Raw genomic sequence first — 14,657 nt, forward strand, 5'->3', positions numbered from 1 at the left:
GTGGCTGAGGGCAGGGGCAGCGGGGCAGACTGAGTGAGAACCGCGTTCAAATCCTGATCAAAGAATGGCCGCTCAGAGCAGATGTGGTTTCCTCTTGAGTGAAAGGGGGTTCCCAGCTCTGATGAGAAGGGGGAGAAGGGGATTTGGGATGGAGGGGTGAGGAGGACAGCAGCTTGCTTGGGGAGAGGCTGGGGCCTCTCTCACTAAAGCCTGGGGTGCTTGGCCAGGTAGATGGGGAGCCAGGTAGATGGGGAGCCTGATTTACAAAGCCTGGGAGCTCAGAGGTTATAGAGCTGGTTCAAGGTCACGCAGCAAGTGGCCTTAGACCCAGGCAGTTCAGCTGCAGGCTCAGGTGGGCAGGGCCAGTTTGTGGCCCAGATCCCCAGATTCCAAGATGGAGAGATGATGGCAAAGCCCATCAGCACTGGGAACACTCTGAGAGCCACAGGTCCCCCTGGACCGCCAGGGGTGAGGGTTGCTCTCTGGCAGGGGATTTTATCTAGGAAGCCCGACGTCCATCTCCTCTGCTCTGAAAGGTCTGCTTGGCAGGTCCCCTCTGGTCACTGCTGCTCCCCGATCACCCTGAGGTCACCAGCCCTGGGTGTGACCAGCCTTGCAAGTCCTTCCTCTGATCATTTCCATTTACACATCTAGGATCTTCCTGCACAGAAGGATGATGCACTACTTGGCAATGGGCAGGAACTACCGGACACAACACGGGTGAACCTTCCAGACACAATGCGGGGATAGAGAAGGCAGACACAAAGCACACCTTCTGCAGCATGCCATTGACACCAAGCTCAAAAACTGCCCATGCCAGTCAGTGGGGCTGGAAGCCAGGGTGACCTCCAGCGCGGGGGTGGGTGGGTGGGTGGGGGCAGCAGTGAGTGGAAGCAAGTAGGAGGTGGCAGGTGATTTGCTCTGTTGATAAGGATGCCATTTCCACAAGTGCACTCACTTTCTGAAAATTAACCCAGCCCCAGGCACGTCAGTTTCATGCACGGCCCTTTTTCGTGGGTGTGTTGTACCTCAAAAGAAAGTTGAAAGCAAAGAACATTGAGTGGGATCACATGATGGATGGCAGTCCTCACTTAATTCCACATCAGTGGACCCTGCAGCACAAGGCCCTTGGCTCACGGCTGAGTGGCTGTCCTTTCATTACTCACTAAATGCCTCCTCCCTGAGGGACGCTCAGCTTGTCTCTGGTCTTCCCCGTCCCATGTGGTGCTGCCTTGCGGTCCCCACACAGAGGTCAGACTTGCAGCACTGGCTCACCTGGGAAGGGTAGAGGAAGTGGCTGGTGGGGCTGGCTGCAGTGGTACCCACCCCTCACCCCACCCCACCCCACCCCCGGCGCCGGGTCTGGTCGTGGCCCGGGCACTTCCTTCCCTTCTTCTCAGCGGTCTTTCCACTCTTGCATAATTGCCCGGCCAGGCTGCTCTGTCCTGCAGACACCAGGTACAACTCAGCGGCCCAAGCCATCAGCTGCTACCTCTCCACTTCCCTCCTATGGTCTCCCCAAACGTCGCCTTGCTCCTTACCGCGCCCAGGCAGAGCGCAGGTGTACAAACCATGAAGTGCTAAGAACTCATGCTTACCTTGTAAGGACCTCCGTGAGCAGGCTCATAGCCTTTTGTTGGGATGAGATAGATTTACTTGAATGCATGGATGAAACAAGTGAGTGACCAAATGCTTAATTTAAAAAAATGAACAAAACTGGAGGTAATTAATAAATAAGTTTGTTTTAGCGGGGGAGATACCAACTTAAAAAGTTTAGAACTTTCAAATTGTGAAATTATAGAAAACTGCAGAAAAATGAAGTTTAACTAAACATAAAATTTTAGCTAACATTATAGATATCTTGTTATCCATCACCCAGGTATTAGGTGAATACCAGAGCCCCCAGAATCACACCCCCCCCCTTCCCACTGAGCGCTAACAAAGGACTTAGCCTGGGTCAGGAGTGCTTTATCTTTAGGATCACATCTTATCCTCACAATGAGACTATCAGATAGGTACTGTTATTCCCCCTACTTTATAGATGGGAAAACTGAGGCACAGAGAGGTAAATAGGTTGCCAGCACTGGGAAGCAAAAAGCTGGGTCTTGACCTAGACAGTCTGGACCCTGGACCCACGCTCTCTTTTTTTGGCTGCGTTGGGTCTTTGTTGCTACGTGCAGGACTTCTCTAGTTGCGGCGAGCGGGGGATACTCTTCATTGCAGTGCAGAGGCTTCTCATTGTGGTGGCTTCTCTTGTGGCGGAGCACGGGCTCTAGGCGCGCGGGCCTCAGTATTTGTGGCGTGTGGGCTCAGTAGTTGTGGCGCATGGGCTTAGATGCTCCGCGGCATGTGGGATCTTCCCGGACCAGGGCTTAAACCCGTGTCCCCTGCACTGGCAGGCGGATTCTTAACCACTGCGCCACCAGGGGAGCCCTGGACCCACGCTCTTAACCACTGGCTCCCCTGAGTGAGTGAATGATGACTGGGGTTCACGAAGGAGCCAGACTGTGCAAACGCCCCAAAGAGGGAGATTCTCACAACAGGCCAGACTGGACAGGAAGCAGGGCTTCCCAATCTGGCCCAAAGACCTTGGCCTCTCCAGATGCCACCTTCCCCAGATGGACGGGGCTGGGCAGTTCCTCAACCAGGAGATCCCCTAGGCTGGGCCTTGGAGACAGGCTACATGGAGAAAGGTTTGGCCTGAGGGCCTGAGGCCCAGGCAGTGCCCTCTGGGATCTCCTGTCAGGCTTCCCAAGATGGGTACAAAGCAGCCCTGGCTACGGGACACTTCTTCCCAAGTCTAAATTAAGCCCCTCCCACTGGCCCCCAGCTAGGCAGTTCTCACCTGGCGCCCGGAGGAGGACGGGCCCTGGGCCGCTGCTGGCCTGTAAGCCGAGGGCGCCCTCGGCGGCGAGGCCGGCTGTGCGGGCGCTCCGAGGGCAAGCAGGGGTCTGCGTGGAAATGCCGGCCACGCACAACCTGCCTCCCAAGGGACCCTGAGCCTTCCTTTCTCAGCAAATCAGACCAGGAGTGGGCTCGGGCTGGGTCAGGGATGGACCTCGAGGCCTCATCAGAAGAACCGGGAGCCTGCACTCAGGACTGGGGCTTAGGACACACCCGAGCCACACGTGGGAATTCCTTCTCCCCTGGGCCTGATGACACTGCTGTCCAGTCCTTGGCCTAGGGACACAGGAGCGAGGGCTCCAGAGCTGGACACGCACAGGAATCAGACTGAGCCTTTGGTCTGTCGGCGGCCACGTACACGCCAACCACTGGTTATGAGCACATGGCCCGCAACCCAGCCCACACTGACCTCCTCCCACACAGGGTTGTGTGCCCTTGGGCAAGCTCCGGGCCTGTTTTTTCATCTGTAAAATGGCATTAGCAACCGTACCTACTCCGTGGACTGTTGGGAGGATTTAGTGAGGTCCGAGGCAGTTTCTTGCCGTTTAAACCGGGCCTTGAAGGAGGGAAGTGTCTCACGGATGAGAGCTGGCACTCCAGGCTGCTGGGGCAAACGGTGCAAGCCTCAGACCCCCAGGCAGGCTTGTGCTCTCTGCCGCAACCGTCACGGGAGCCGTCAGTGCGAGGCGCAGCCAGTGGCCTGGCCCTGGGAGAGCTCAGCAGTGCCTGGGGCCGTGGGCGTGGGATGGGGACTTCCCAGACCAGGCTGGGGAGGACAGCAGTTTGTTCTGGGGGGCAGGGCTGGGCCTGTCCCCTCTGCACTCCGGCGTCTGGCAGGGGTCCTGACACCAAGAGGGCCCTTAACAAATACCAGGTGGACAGGAACTCTGCAAGCCGGTCCCACTCCAAAGCCAGGAGCCCAACGCCGGCCCCCAGGGACTGCCTGTGCCCACCCTCCCGCCCCACTTCCTCCCGGGGGCCTGATGTGTCACACGGCGAGAGCTATTTGAAGCTCACCTACCGACCATCAAGGCTAAATCCAGCAGCGTGCTGCCGCCTCAGGGGGGGTTGTGGTGATTTGTCTAGAGCTTGAAGCTAATTCCAGTCACGAGAACTCCCGCCTAAATCCAGTCACCAGGGCTGGGCTGCCATTTCCACATCTCCTCAGCCCAGACACAGCGCAGAGGAGCAAGCTGGTGGCGTGATGAAGCCCGTCTGGGACCTGCCCAGGGCTCGGTACCTCTGCTACTGCCCAGCGGTGCAGAACAGTAAAGACGCACAGGCCTGGGGGGACAGGCTTGTCACCTGTAGACAGATGGCTTGCTTACAGAGGTTCCTGGCAGGGTCCCATCTTGCCTCAAGCACCAGGGGTAATGATGCCACTCCCGAGACAGAAAGCTCCTCTTCTGAAGGCCAAGAGCCAACACTTGCTCCGGCTTTTCGACCACATGCCACAGGGTGCCTGCTCTGACCTTGCCTTTCTGGAAACCTGCACTTGCTATTTTTCATTAGGGATTATTTTTCCTAGAGGATATATTGATAGATGGGTCGTTGTCAGGGAGAAGACAGTTTGTCTACATTACAGAGCATGCAGATCTATAGATCCTTTCAGGATTTATCTAAATCTTCTTAGGAGCCTTGGAGGTGGGCTTTCGCTTCTGCTGCCTCTGGTTGGGGATCATTCAGTGAATGAGTCGGGGCTACTCGTTTACTGAAACGAGTGGGAACAGCTCTCACTAGGTTCCCCCAGGCACTGCCAAGCACATGGTCTTTGGTGAGGGTCATTATTGCTTTCTACAACTTGAGGCACTGTGGGTTTTAAACAGGCATCCTGAGATCATGCATGAAGTTGATGCTACAAAAGGCCCATCAACCACCTGCTCTTGCTTCTGAGAAGGAAACCCGGCAGGAAACAGTTACAAATGGGCATTGTATCATAGCTTGTTTTCAGTGCTACCTTTCCTGATACTTCCTCAAAATAAAACCACAAGGTACGGGGTGGGGTGGGGGTTGGGGGGTGGGACAGGACAGGAGGGAGGTGACACACAAGACCATTGTTGACCACAGCAGGGGAGCTGGGAAGCCAAGGGGCTTTGCCGTTTTTCACCCAGCACCCGGGGTTACAAAGCCCCTCTGGAGCAGCAGCTAGGTCCACCCGTTGTGACTCGTCAACGGGCCACCATACCCTGAGGAACTTGTGATTTCAACAACCTGCTACAAGCCGCTTTCCTATCTGCCTTCTGAGCCAAGAAAGCTGGCAGCCGTGAGGGAAAGTACAGAGAGCTAACCATCCCTTTAGTAGGTAGTGGAGTAAAACAGAACCCAAACTGCAGAGGTTGGAGAGCAACTCTACGGGGGTCTAACCAGAAGGCTACACAGCCCCACTTGCGCTCATCCTACTGGACTCAGAGCTGCGTAGAACAGGGACCTCAGAGACTGCCTCAATTCCCCAAATCCTGTCTCCCTCTTCTTCCCTATCATAGGGAAACCGAGGCATCCCTGGGAGACCACCACATCTTTCAAAATACATAGTCCAGAAAGTGGGGCTTCCACTTAGCAAGGCGAGACCAGACTGTGACAGTTACCTGTCCACTAACGGTTAAGCCAACCAGGATCTTGAGTTTATTTAGACTGGGGCCTGGGGTGTGGAAACTGGAGAGGTCTGGTCTCTCAATCTCCCTCTCCAATGACCTTTCCGGTTCCTGGTGGGGAGGAAAGAGAAAAGGCAGAAATGAAGCTAGAGGATGCTCACGTAGCCAGCCTACTTCAAAGGGGCACTGGCTGCCTGCCATAGTAGGCAGCTCTGTCCTGGCGACACTGGGCGCTACAGACCCGGGCCCAGTCTCGTCCCTCAGTCTCGGAGGTAAGACTGTGCCAATGACTTCATTTCTTGTCTTTATTTCCTCATCTCTCAAATCCCAAGGTGACCTGGGCATAGGGCGTAAATGCACAGTGAATAAGCCGAACCTCACTTCCCGCATCACAGATGATTCAGATCAATGAAAAGATAAAAAGGTCTCTTGGGACGTGCTGAATGCTCAACAGGGTTAGCTTATGTGTACTCGCACAGTCTGAGTGGTGGCAGGCTGGGCAAATGCAGAGATTTCGCTCAGCACTGCCGACAGCCGTGCCCACAGCAGCTCTGCCCACTGCCCAAGGGCAGAGGCTGCCCCATGAACAGAGCTCAGCTCTCGCCGCCACCCAAGGCCCAGAGCTGGGCACGGGATCGTTAGCACTCGGCCCAACTCCACCAAGCGGGGTTTAACGCATACAATCCTGCGATGGACACACTTCTTCGGTTCCACCGTTTTTCTGTTGGCAATCTTACTTAATCTTAACAGCTGTCCAGAAGCAGAGCTTGGGTTTGGTCACAAGGCCTATGTTTCCAGTCATTCTGCTGCATTTCCTGATAAAATAAGGTTTACCCATCAACTATCATGGAATCAGGACGTGTTCCAGAAACACATTAGAATTACTGATGAGACCTGTGTGGACTGTCGTTTGTTTTTTCAGTCCGGTCCTTACTGACCTAATGAAGACCTTGCTGGCCAAGTTTTAACACCCCTCACCCCCTGAAGAATCACGTCAGCTATCCATTGTCTCATTTCTGCATGCACCACCTGTTCACTAACACAGGCGGTGGAAGGCTTGTCTTGTAGGCGGTTCCTGGGCTCCGAATGAGCAAGCCAGGGCAACACTCCAGCCATCTTTAAATAAGCCCACGGTGCTGAAACCAGGGCTAATCTGACCATCGCAGGTAAGGAGGCAAATTGCTAAGCCAGTCACCTCGCCAGGAAACAATGCTGTCCTACGGAAGGCTTTGCTTAGACGCCCGACCGTGGGAAGCAGGGTTAATGAGGTGTGTTAAAACGACAGTGAGTTAATAAATAAAAATGACTTATTCCACCTCCAGGCTCCTCCACTCAAAGACAGATGCAGGAACAGCACCTCTTGCCTGAGGTTCAACATTTCTTAAAGGAACCAATAAGCCTGTTTAGAGGAGAGGCAGAACGGGACAGGACAGCATTCTTAAACCTTTTGCGTATCACCACGAGGAGGACGCAGCACTGGTTCTGTGCTGTTGTCCGCAGTACAGAAACGGATGCACTTGCTAGACGTTAAGAAACTTTATATATATATATATATATATGTATATATGTGTATATATATATATATAAGCAGCTTTCTAATAGTATATATAAAAACAAAAGACGTGTGTATGCATATATACAGAATTTTCATACTGGATGTATACACTTGCACTGGGAAACAGATCTCCTTGTAAGTCTGTGCTCCCGCAAACTTTCTGTTGAAGAGTTACATGTACAAGCTTAACTCCTTTTAAAAGCAGCCTTTGGATGACTACGGTTCTCCAGTGGCTGGGATGGGAAGCGTGGGTGGAGGCAGCAAGGTTGTGAACACCTTAAGAACACGGGAAAGGAACCCTGAGATTCTACTGCAGCAGCTGTCTCCTCCTAATGTCGGTTGGTAAGTTAGGAACAAACCAGTTTGGCTTTCCCTGAGGTCACACTTGTAAAAGAGAGGCAGAGGGTGATGGTGGAGAGGGACAGAGAAGACCTGGAGCCAGAGAGTGGTTTTCATGGGAGAGGGGCTGACATATGGGCTCTACCCGGGGAGGGACCCTGACCTCCAACATCATGCGTTTGCTGCATACAGTTGGCATGTCACAGATAAAAAGCTGGGGGGCCCCAGCTCAGCCCAGAGGCACAGCGGTCTCAGACACACCGTGAGCAGTGGTGTCCTGACAAGGGGCTGAGCCTCTGGACCGTGCCCACCTAAGCTCGCCTTGCATTCCACCGAGCCACCCCAGGTTTCCCCACACAGTCATGAAAACACCTTAGAAAGAAATGAATTAGTGTGTGAAAGGCATGGATGGATTTTATTTATTACCCTATATCTACAATTTAATTTGAGGTAAAATATAAGCAACACATAAAAATGCCTATTTCTGCTACCATGTAATATAATTCTCCATCGTGAATATTGCGATAAAGCTAATGAAAACTCTATGCCATCACATACTCTAGCTTTTCATATAGCTGGTATTTTACAACTCTTACTGTTTGTGAAATCTCAACACATGTAAGATTCTCCTACAAATGGCGCAGAATATCCGAGGGTGCCTAGTCAGCTTGCTGACCCCTCACTCCCCACACTGGAGCCTCAGTGTTACAAGCAGAACTGTAAAGTAATGAAGGCAATGAGACGCCCTTGAGTCTGATCCGAGCTGGAATAGTGTTCCAAAGAATTCCACACCACAACGGGTTACACGACTGTGAGGCTTTAGTGTCATTCGGCTTGCCCAAACACTTATACCTCATCTGGAACTTCTGCTACACCATGCATTTTATTTGGATGAAAAGTAAATGTGGATGGAAGAGGTTCTCTGTACTCCATCTATAAGCCACACGCTGAGATACTGACCTCTTACTGGCTGTTAGGTGATCCAGATGGTTGGTTTTTAATTACGATAAAAAACATATGAACCATGATAGAGAGCTTAGGAAAAGGTTTAGTCAAATATACAGATACTAACTGTTCACTCAGTCATTAAGGAGAACCGTGAACAAAAGGATCAATTAAGTGACTTTTCAAATAGAAAAACTAAAGAGCTGAACTATCACAGGTTATTTTCTTCACTGCAGAAGCTGAGATGTTCCAGTAGGAGAGATCTTCACTTGATTGGGAAACAAACACCACAGCTGAAGGCTCTGCTGAATACGTAAAAAATCTGATGAGATTCATCCCTGTCATTTTCCCTGTCGTTTTTCCAGCACTGCTGTAAAATCCTTATAATACATTCCAAAGTAAACCAGCCATTCCAAATCTACAGTCACTCTGCTCTTTAATTCAATTCACAGAACTGCTGAAAAAGTAGACATTTCTATCTAAAAGTAGAAAAAAAGGTTTGTATAGAAGGTATTTCTGTTATACAAGTATATTACACAGCTTGGGGCAGTAACAGGTCCGAAAAGCTCTTCTCACCCACTGATACTTTAAGCTAAAATAGGAGAGAAAACAAACAAGCAAGAAAACAGGTTAATCTGATTATAGGAATTTGTGACTCACTAATATCTCATCTCAATTACCACTTAAATCCATGGACTGACAGTACATGGACAATTCCATGACCAAAAAAGTCTCTGGAGTGTCAGGTACAGATGAGAGCTAACTGTATCCTCTAACTATCATGAAAACATTCAACAGCTGGGGCTTATGTGGTTCAATATGACATGAAAACCAAGTTTCACTGACTCCTGGTCTAGAGCTGCCCCTCCTGGGTAGTAACCTGGCCAAGTTTAAGATGTTCGGAAGAACTGGATCAGGCTTATAACTTAATTATGCAAGATGCACGATGGGTTGTGTAGCTCAGCCAGTCTCTGCAAGTACTGTTATTACGATTAGGGGGAAAAGTCAGTCTGTTCACACTGACTCACAGTGAACTCTAACAGCAAGGACAAGATTTAACCTATAGATTAGAAACAAAACATTTTCCATTTGAGGCAAAGCGCTTTACCTTCTCTGCCTGACATACATTGATCCAAGGAAAATCTCTCTGGCTTGAATCTTCTAGCTCAAACCACCCAGTATGCTTGTACTTTGTCCTCACGTGCCCTGAAGGCGGGGCCGCCATTTATGGCTGAAGCAGGGGAAACACTTCAGCTTACGAATATGCAGGTGGGTTCAGATAGATACCACATGGCATCCTGGACACAGAAGGTGATTTACCCTAGGAGGGAAGAGGTCTACCACGTAGGGTCTGGTTCTTGCTTGATTTGAGAGCTTCCATCAGTCTCCTTTATTTCTATCAAGTGAAACAAAAGGGAACCGATTAACTGCACTATTAATGCAAATCTGTCCAATTATAAATCTACTCATACCAAACTATTCATTACAATGACTTAACAGGAATTATAAGATACTAAAAAATGATAAGACTGTTCTCTAGCAGTAAGTTCTAAATTTTGTTACTTAGATTTTCAAAGTAACAAACATCTTATTAAGTATGCATGTAAAGGACCCACAATGGCTACATCTAGGTTATACAGCAGTCATTCAACTATTTCAGAATTCATTAAGAGTCACTGGGGAAAATGGAGGAAAAGAACCCATGAGTCACCTCTAAACACAATGTTTCTGGGCATAAACTACAAACCCAGTTCACCCAGAAACAAAACAACCACACAGGTCCAGTTAAACAGCCTTAAAAACACAATTAATCCTTTGTCTTTGGCACTTTATTTGTGACAACCAGACTACTCTTTTTACCTTCTGTTGCAGGAACCTCCAACTGGCTTGGCTCAGCTGATTCTGAAGAGAAATACATAAAGATTTTACTTTAACATTTTTCCAAAGTTGCTTTCAGTTATTTAAAGAGCCTAGAGGGAGAAAGCTCTCTAGACGTTGTACACAAAGCCCAGGTCTAGGTGAGACAGCAGCCACAGATTCTTGGGATTAAATACACTGCTACGCAACCAGACTCTCAAAAACCTGCTTTTCTGAAACCTGTCAAATTTGCCTACACAACCGAAATCTTAAATAACAATCTTAATTAACATAGCTCTAACATGAAAGTAGGAGTTTCTTTCTCTATGTCTTTTCCCCCTTTCTTCTGTGGGCTCCCTTCTAATAAAAGCCTTTTGTTACTTTCAATGAATCACACAGCAGGTCTCAACACTTTGTTTCTAAGGAGTTTTTAAAACTACAATGCATGCATTTCCGCCCAACATAATTTTGGTTTATACCACTGGAAACAAATGGCATAAGAAGCCAAGTTAAAAAACAACCTTCTCCCCCCATCACCCCACAACTGCATTCTTCGCCACTGGTCTCAGGGTTCCTGACCTGGGACGGTGGGAACAAATGGCATGTGGTCCAGTTCTCAGTGAGGACTTGAGCTTATATAGGCTTTCAGACAAAGGAGTCCAAGCAAACAAGTCTGCATGTGCACGAGTGTGTGCATATGTGTGTACGTGTGTGCTGTGGAATTAACTTCCCTTGAAGTTAGGTAAATGTAAGCATGTGAGGCCACACAATTTATGTGACCTGTTTTATTGACTAAGTAGGAATCCTTCTGTATTTTACCATGCTTAATTTACCTTGGATCACTGGGCTTTCTGACTCACTCTGATCAACCAACTCTGAAAAGAAAGCAGATTCATTTAAGTAATAATTTAATGATATGTTGTTATATTTGAAAAGCATTTTTTACATACATTCTCTAATCTGATGCTCCAACTTTGCTATAACAGGCACTATCTTCCTTATGACAAGAAGGGAACAAATATTAAAAATTCTAGTATGTCCCATCAAAGTAACTAATTCAGAGTAATTACCATAAAATTCTATAATAGACTAGGGCACAAGGAAAAGAACAAAACTGAACATTTTAAACATAAGGTAAAGGAGCAGGGAGGCATAAAATACAGTGTCTTTTGAAATTAAAAATTACACAGAAGGTAGATGAATTGGGATCAATAAATTTTTCCCCCCAAAGAAACCCCACACCTTATCATGGGGTTTCTTTAAATGACAAAGTTCCCGGGTGTAGTTAAAGCTGAATGCCAAAGATGACCGAAAATCTATGAAGCAAGGTTTACCTCTCTTTCATGCATTACTGACATCCCCAGATACTAACATACTTGGCCAAGATAGACAGTATAATATATAAAAACAGATTCTATAAAAAAAGAACTCATGGTTTGGGGGAAAAAGCAAATAAATATATTTTGTGATAAAGTGAAACTCGAAACTTGGAGGCAGAAGAGGTATAACCAAATCCGTGACACTGAAGGAGTGGTGGCCACAAAACAGCATCAATAGTGTGAAGCAGAACAGGGGGCTGGGGGCAGGCACAACAGCGGCCCAATTCTCAGCTCAGGGGGCAAACCAGCAATTCACGAGGCTCAGCTGCTCAGTGACCACTGAAAACTCCTGAATACTTTCCCAACAAATAAAGTATACAATTGAATACTCAATACAGATGGATTTTAAAGAGATGGAATAATACCAGTTGGAAAAAAGACAAACGCTAATGGTATTAGTTAAGGATAATTCTCACTTTTGAAATTTTTTAACAAAGTTAACAGAAGAAGTTAACAGAAGAACATACTAGCATAATTAACATACTAGCATAATTAAGTTTTGCTAGGGAAAAAAACACTGTTTAAACTGATATGAACATCAGGGAGCTGGAAGAACACTTACACTTGTTCATGCAACAGTATGTGAGGGCCCAGTGGCTGCCAGACACTAGGCCTAAATATCAACAGAAGTAGCTAAATCACATTAAAAGACTTACTTTTTCCAGCCCAGTAATTACAAACTAATAGTAAAAGTAATAACAGTAGTAGTAAAAACAGTAACAAATATAGATTTTGCTTACTGAGCACATACTAGGGTCAGGGGTCAACAAGCTTTATTACAAAGAGGCAGTAAGTATTTCAGGCTTTGCAGGTCAGTCCAGTTTGCCATAAGCAAATGGGCCTGGCAGTGCTGTAATAAAACTTTATTTACACGGCCGCAGCTTGCTGGTCCCTGTTTTAGAGGCCTGACACACAATGTGTCATTTAAAATGCTCTAAAACTCCCAGAATGGGTACTAATATCATTACCATTTTCCTAATAAGTAAACTGAGATTTAAAAAAGGTGAAGCAACTCGCCCAGTTTTACATCTAGAAAGTGCCTGGTGCCTCGCACACTGAGGGCTAAAACGATGACTTTGAATGATTACTGCTGTACGTGAAGTAATAAAATGTTACACTCTCAGGTAAGTGTACGTGCAAGTGCACACACCCACACACCCACCCCCTTCTCACATCCCAGAAAAGAGCAAAACCAAGAAGACTTCAAGAAATACTCACGGTTATTAATCACAAGTCCTGGAAATGGTCTAAAGAGAGAAACAAATTGCACAAGTTTTTTTCTACTCTACAAGAGTTCACATGTATATTCAGTGTATTCAACTAACATTTAGCCCATGTCGCTTACGTGCTAGAATGAGAAAAGCTGTCCACTACTGTTTAATCTTATAGTTTTTAAGCTACAGACAGACAGATATACGAATAACTAATATGGCACATTATTAGAAAATGCTACACCAAGATGGTGGGAAAAGAACAGGAACAATACAAAGGGAATAGAGTAACTTTAGTGAAATGAGGAAAAGGCCTTGGGAAGGTAATACATTAGCTCTGTCTGAGTGTTGGTCCTATGCAGACAGTGGGAACTTGACAATGAATGGGTGTTATTTAGTAACAGCTAAGTTTGGGGAGGTGGAAGAAAAGAGTGAAGGGCACTTGGGACTTCTGCTTAGGTGGATGACAAAAGGATACTGTAAGACTTACTGTGACAAGCACACATCAAAGACTGTAATTCGCACAATGCCGTTAGAGGGCAGGTGTAACCACCATTCCTACTCTGTGGATAAGGAGCTAACGCTCTCAAAGGAAACAACTACAATCTCACCGGACAGACAAGGAAACAGAAGTGACTTAGTATCGAATCCCTGTCTGATCCAAAGCCTGTGACGAGATGCTGAGGCAGAGGCTGGCAACATTTTTCTGTAAAGGGCCAGACAGTAATATTCCCAGCTCTGTAGACCACACTGTCTCTGTCCCAACTACTTAATTTTACCACTGCAATATGAAAGCAGCCACAGACGATATGTGAACAAACGGATGTGACTGGGTTATAATAAGACGTAAAACTAAAATAAAAGCAGATGGCAGGCTGGAGCTGGTCCACAGGCCATGGTGTGCTAACAATCCCCTGCCTTAAAAAGCAGAGAACTGAGTCAGCACAAGGAAGAAAGAATCTAATAGTACAGTAACTAAAGAATTTCACTACAGTTCATTTCATTACACGGTAAACTTACTACATATGACTACATTTTGGAAGATGACTCAGCCTCAATGATCTGCAGGTTCATTCTTATGACCAAGCAAGGAACTCTCACGTACCTAATGACTGTGAATTTAATGAACTCAGCAGAATCTAAGATCCTTCTCATGGAGCTGATTTCCAGATAGCTGGGGGCTTTGAATGACACTCCAGGAGGCATGCCATCAACCACCACACAGCCAGGGTTAATTGTGATTTTCCTGTAGGGAACTTTCACAGGGAAACCCATACCAATGGCTTCACCTATAGCAAGACAAACGGCATAAAAGCACAGATGAACCTGGCGCCTTAGCTGAGTGTTGTAAAAGCACAGATTAAAACCACCTGAGCGTGATTTACTTTTAAGATCTTATTGAGACAAAATTTCCTTGCTTACTGCAAGCTATACTATGCAAATGCAAAACTTACCAAATTTTCGACTGAAGAGGTCATTAACTTGTTCTCTTAGCTGTCTAGCTTTTTCAACTTTTGACAGTCTTTCATTATCGTCATCTAAAAAGGTTAAGAGAAAGTTGTAACTTAATAATGCGATTTTAATACCAGATAAATTTTTAAGTGCTTTATGTAACTTCACTTTCTGTTTTTGGAATGTTTTAAAAAACGAATCAAGATTGAAATGATTTAACCAAACAATTTAATAATAACACCAAACTGACAATGCTGCAGTTATGAAGAGCTTTGCTTGCTGACTTATACAAATTTTTTAAACAGCACCCTAGGCATCTGGGTGGCCTACAGGTTTTAGATCATGCCGAGTCTAATAACTGCCAAGAGCTGTTTAGCGACAAACTGACAAGGTGATGTGTTTGGTTAATAACTTCTGCAGGGGC

The 14,657-nt window shown here is 47.1% G+C and overlaps 1 protein-coding gene across 7 annotated transcripts in view; it reads right to left on the bottom strand.

Moving 5' to 3' along the window:
- Nucleotides 1-8,190: 8,190 nt before the first annotated feature.
- Nucleotides 8,191-14,657, bottom strand: part of GTF2I (general transcription factor IIi) — a 95,725-nt gene continuing 89,258 nt past the window's right edge. For 6 of the 7 annotated variants that reach the window (XM_060125279.1, XM_060125277.1, XM_060125276.1 and 3 more), the window contains 7 exons: nucleotides 14,236-14,319; nucleotides 13,887-14,070; nucleotides 12,789-12,817; nucleotides 11,025-11,066; nucleotides 10,195-10,236; nucleotides 9,655-9,730; nucleotides 8,191-8,926 (listed from right to left, as the gene is read on the bottom strand). In XM_060125279.1, coding sequence (XP_059981262.1) covers nucleotides 9,672-9,730; nucleotides 10,195-10,236; nucleotides 11,025-11,066; nucleotides 12,789-12,817; nucleotides 13,887-14,070; nucleotides 14,236-14,319 — 440 coding nt within the window. In that variant the 3' untranslated portion in view covers nucleotides 8,191-8,926; nucleotides 9,655-9,671. Of the gene's footprint in view, nucleotides 8,927-9,654; nucleotides 9,731-10,194; nucleotides 10,237-11,024; nucleotides 11,067-12,788; nucleotides 12,818-13,886; nucleotides 14,071-14,235; nucleotides 14,320-14,657 lie in introns of those variants that run through there. The other variant, XR_009535867.1, reaches the window with a different exon arrangement.

This window comes from Lagenorhynchus albirostris, chromosome 15, assembly GCF_949774975.1.
Source record: "Lagenorhynchus albirostris chromosome 15, mLagAlb1.1, whole genome shotgun sequence".
In the NCBI taxonomy this organism is placed as follows: domain Eukaryota; kingdom Metazoa; phylum Chordata; class Mammalia; order Artiodactyla; family Delphinidae; genus Lagenorhynchus; species Lagenorhynchus albirostris.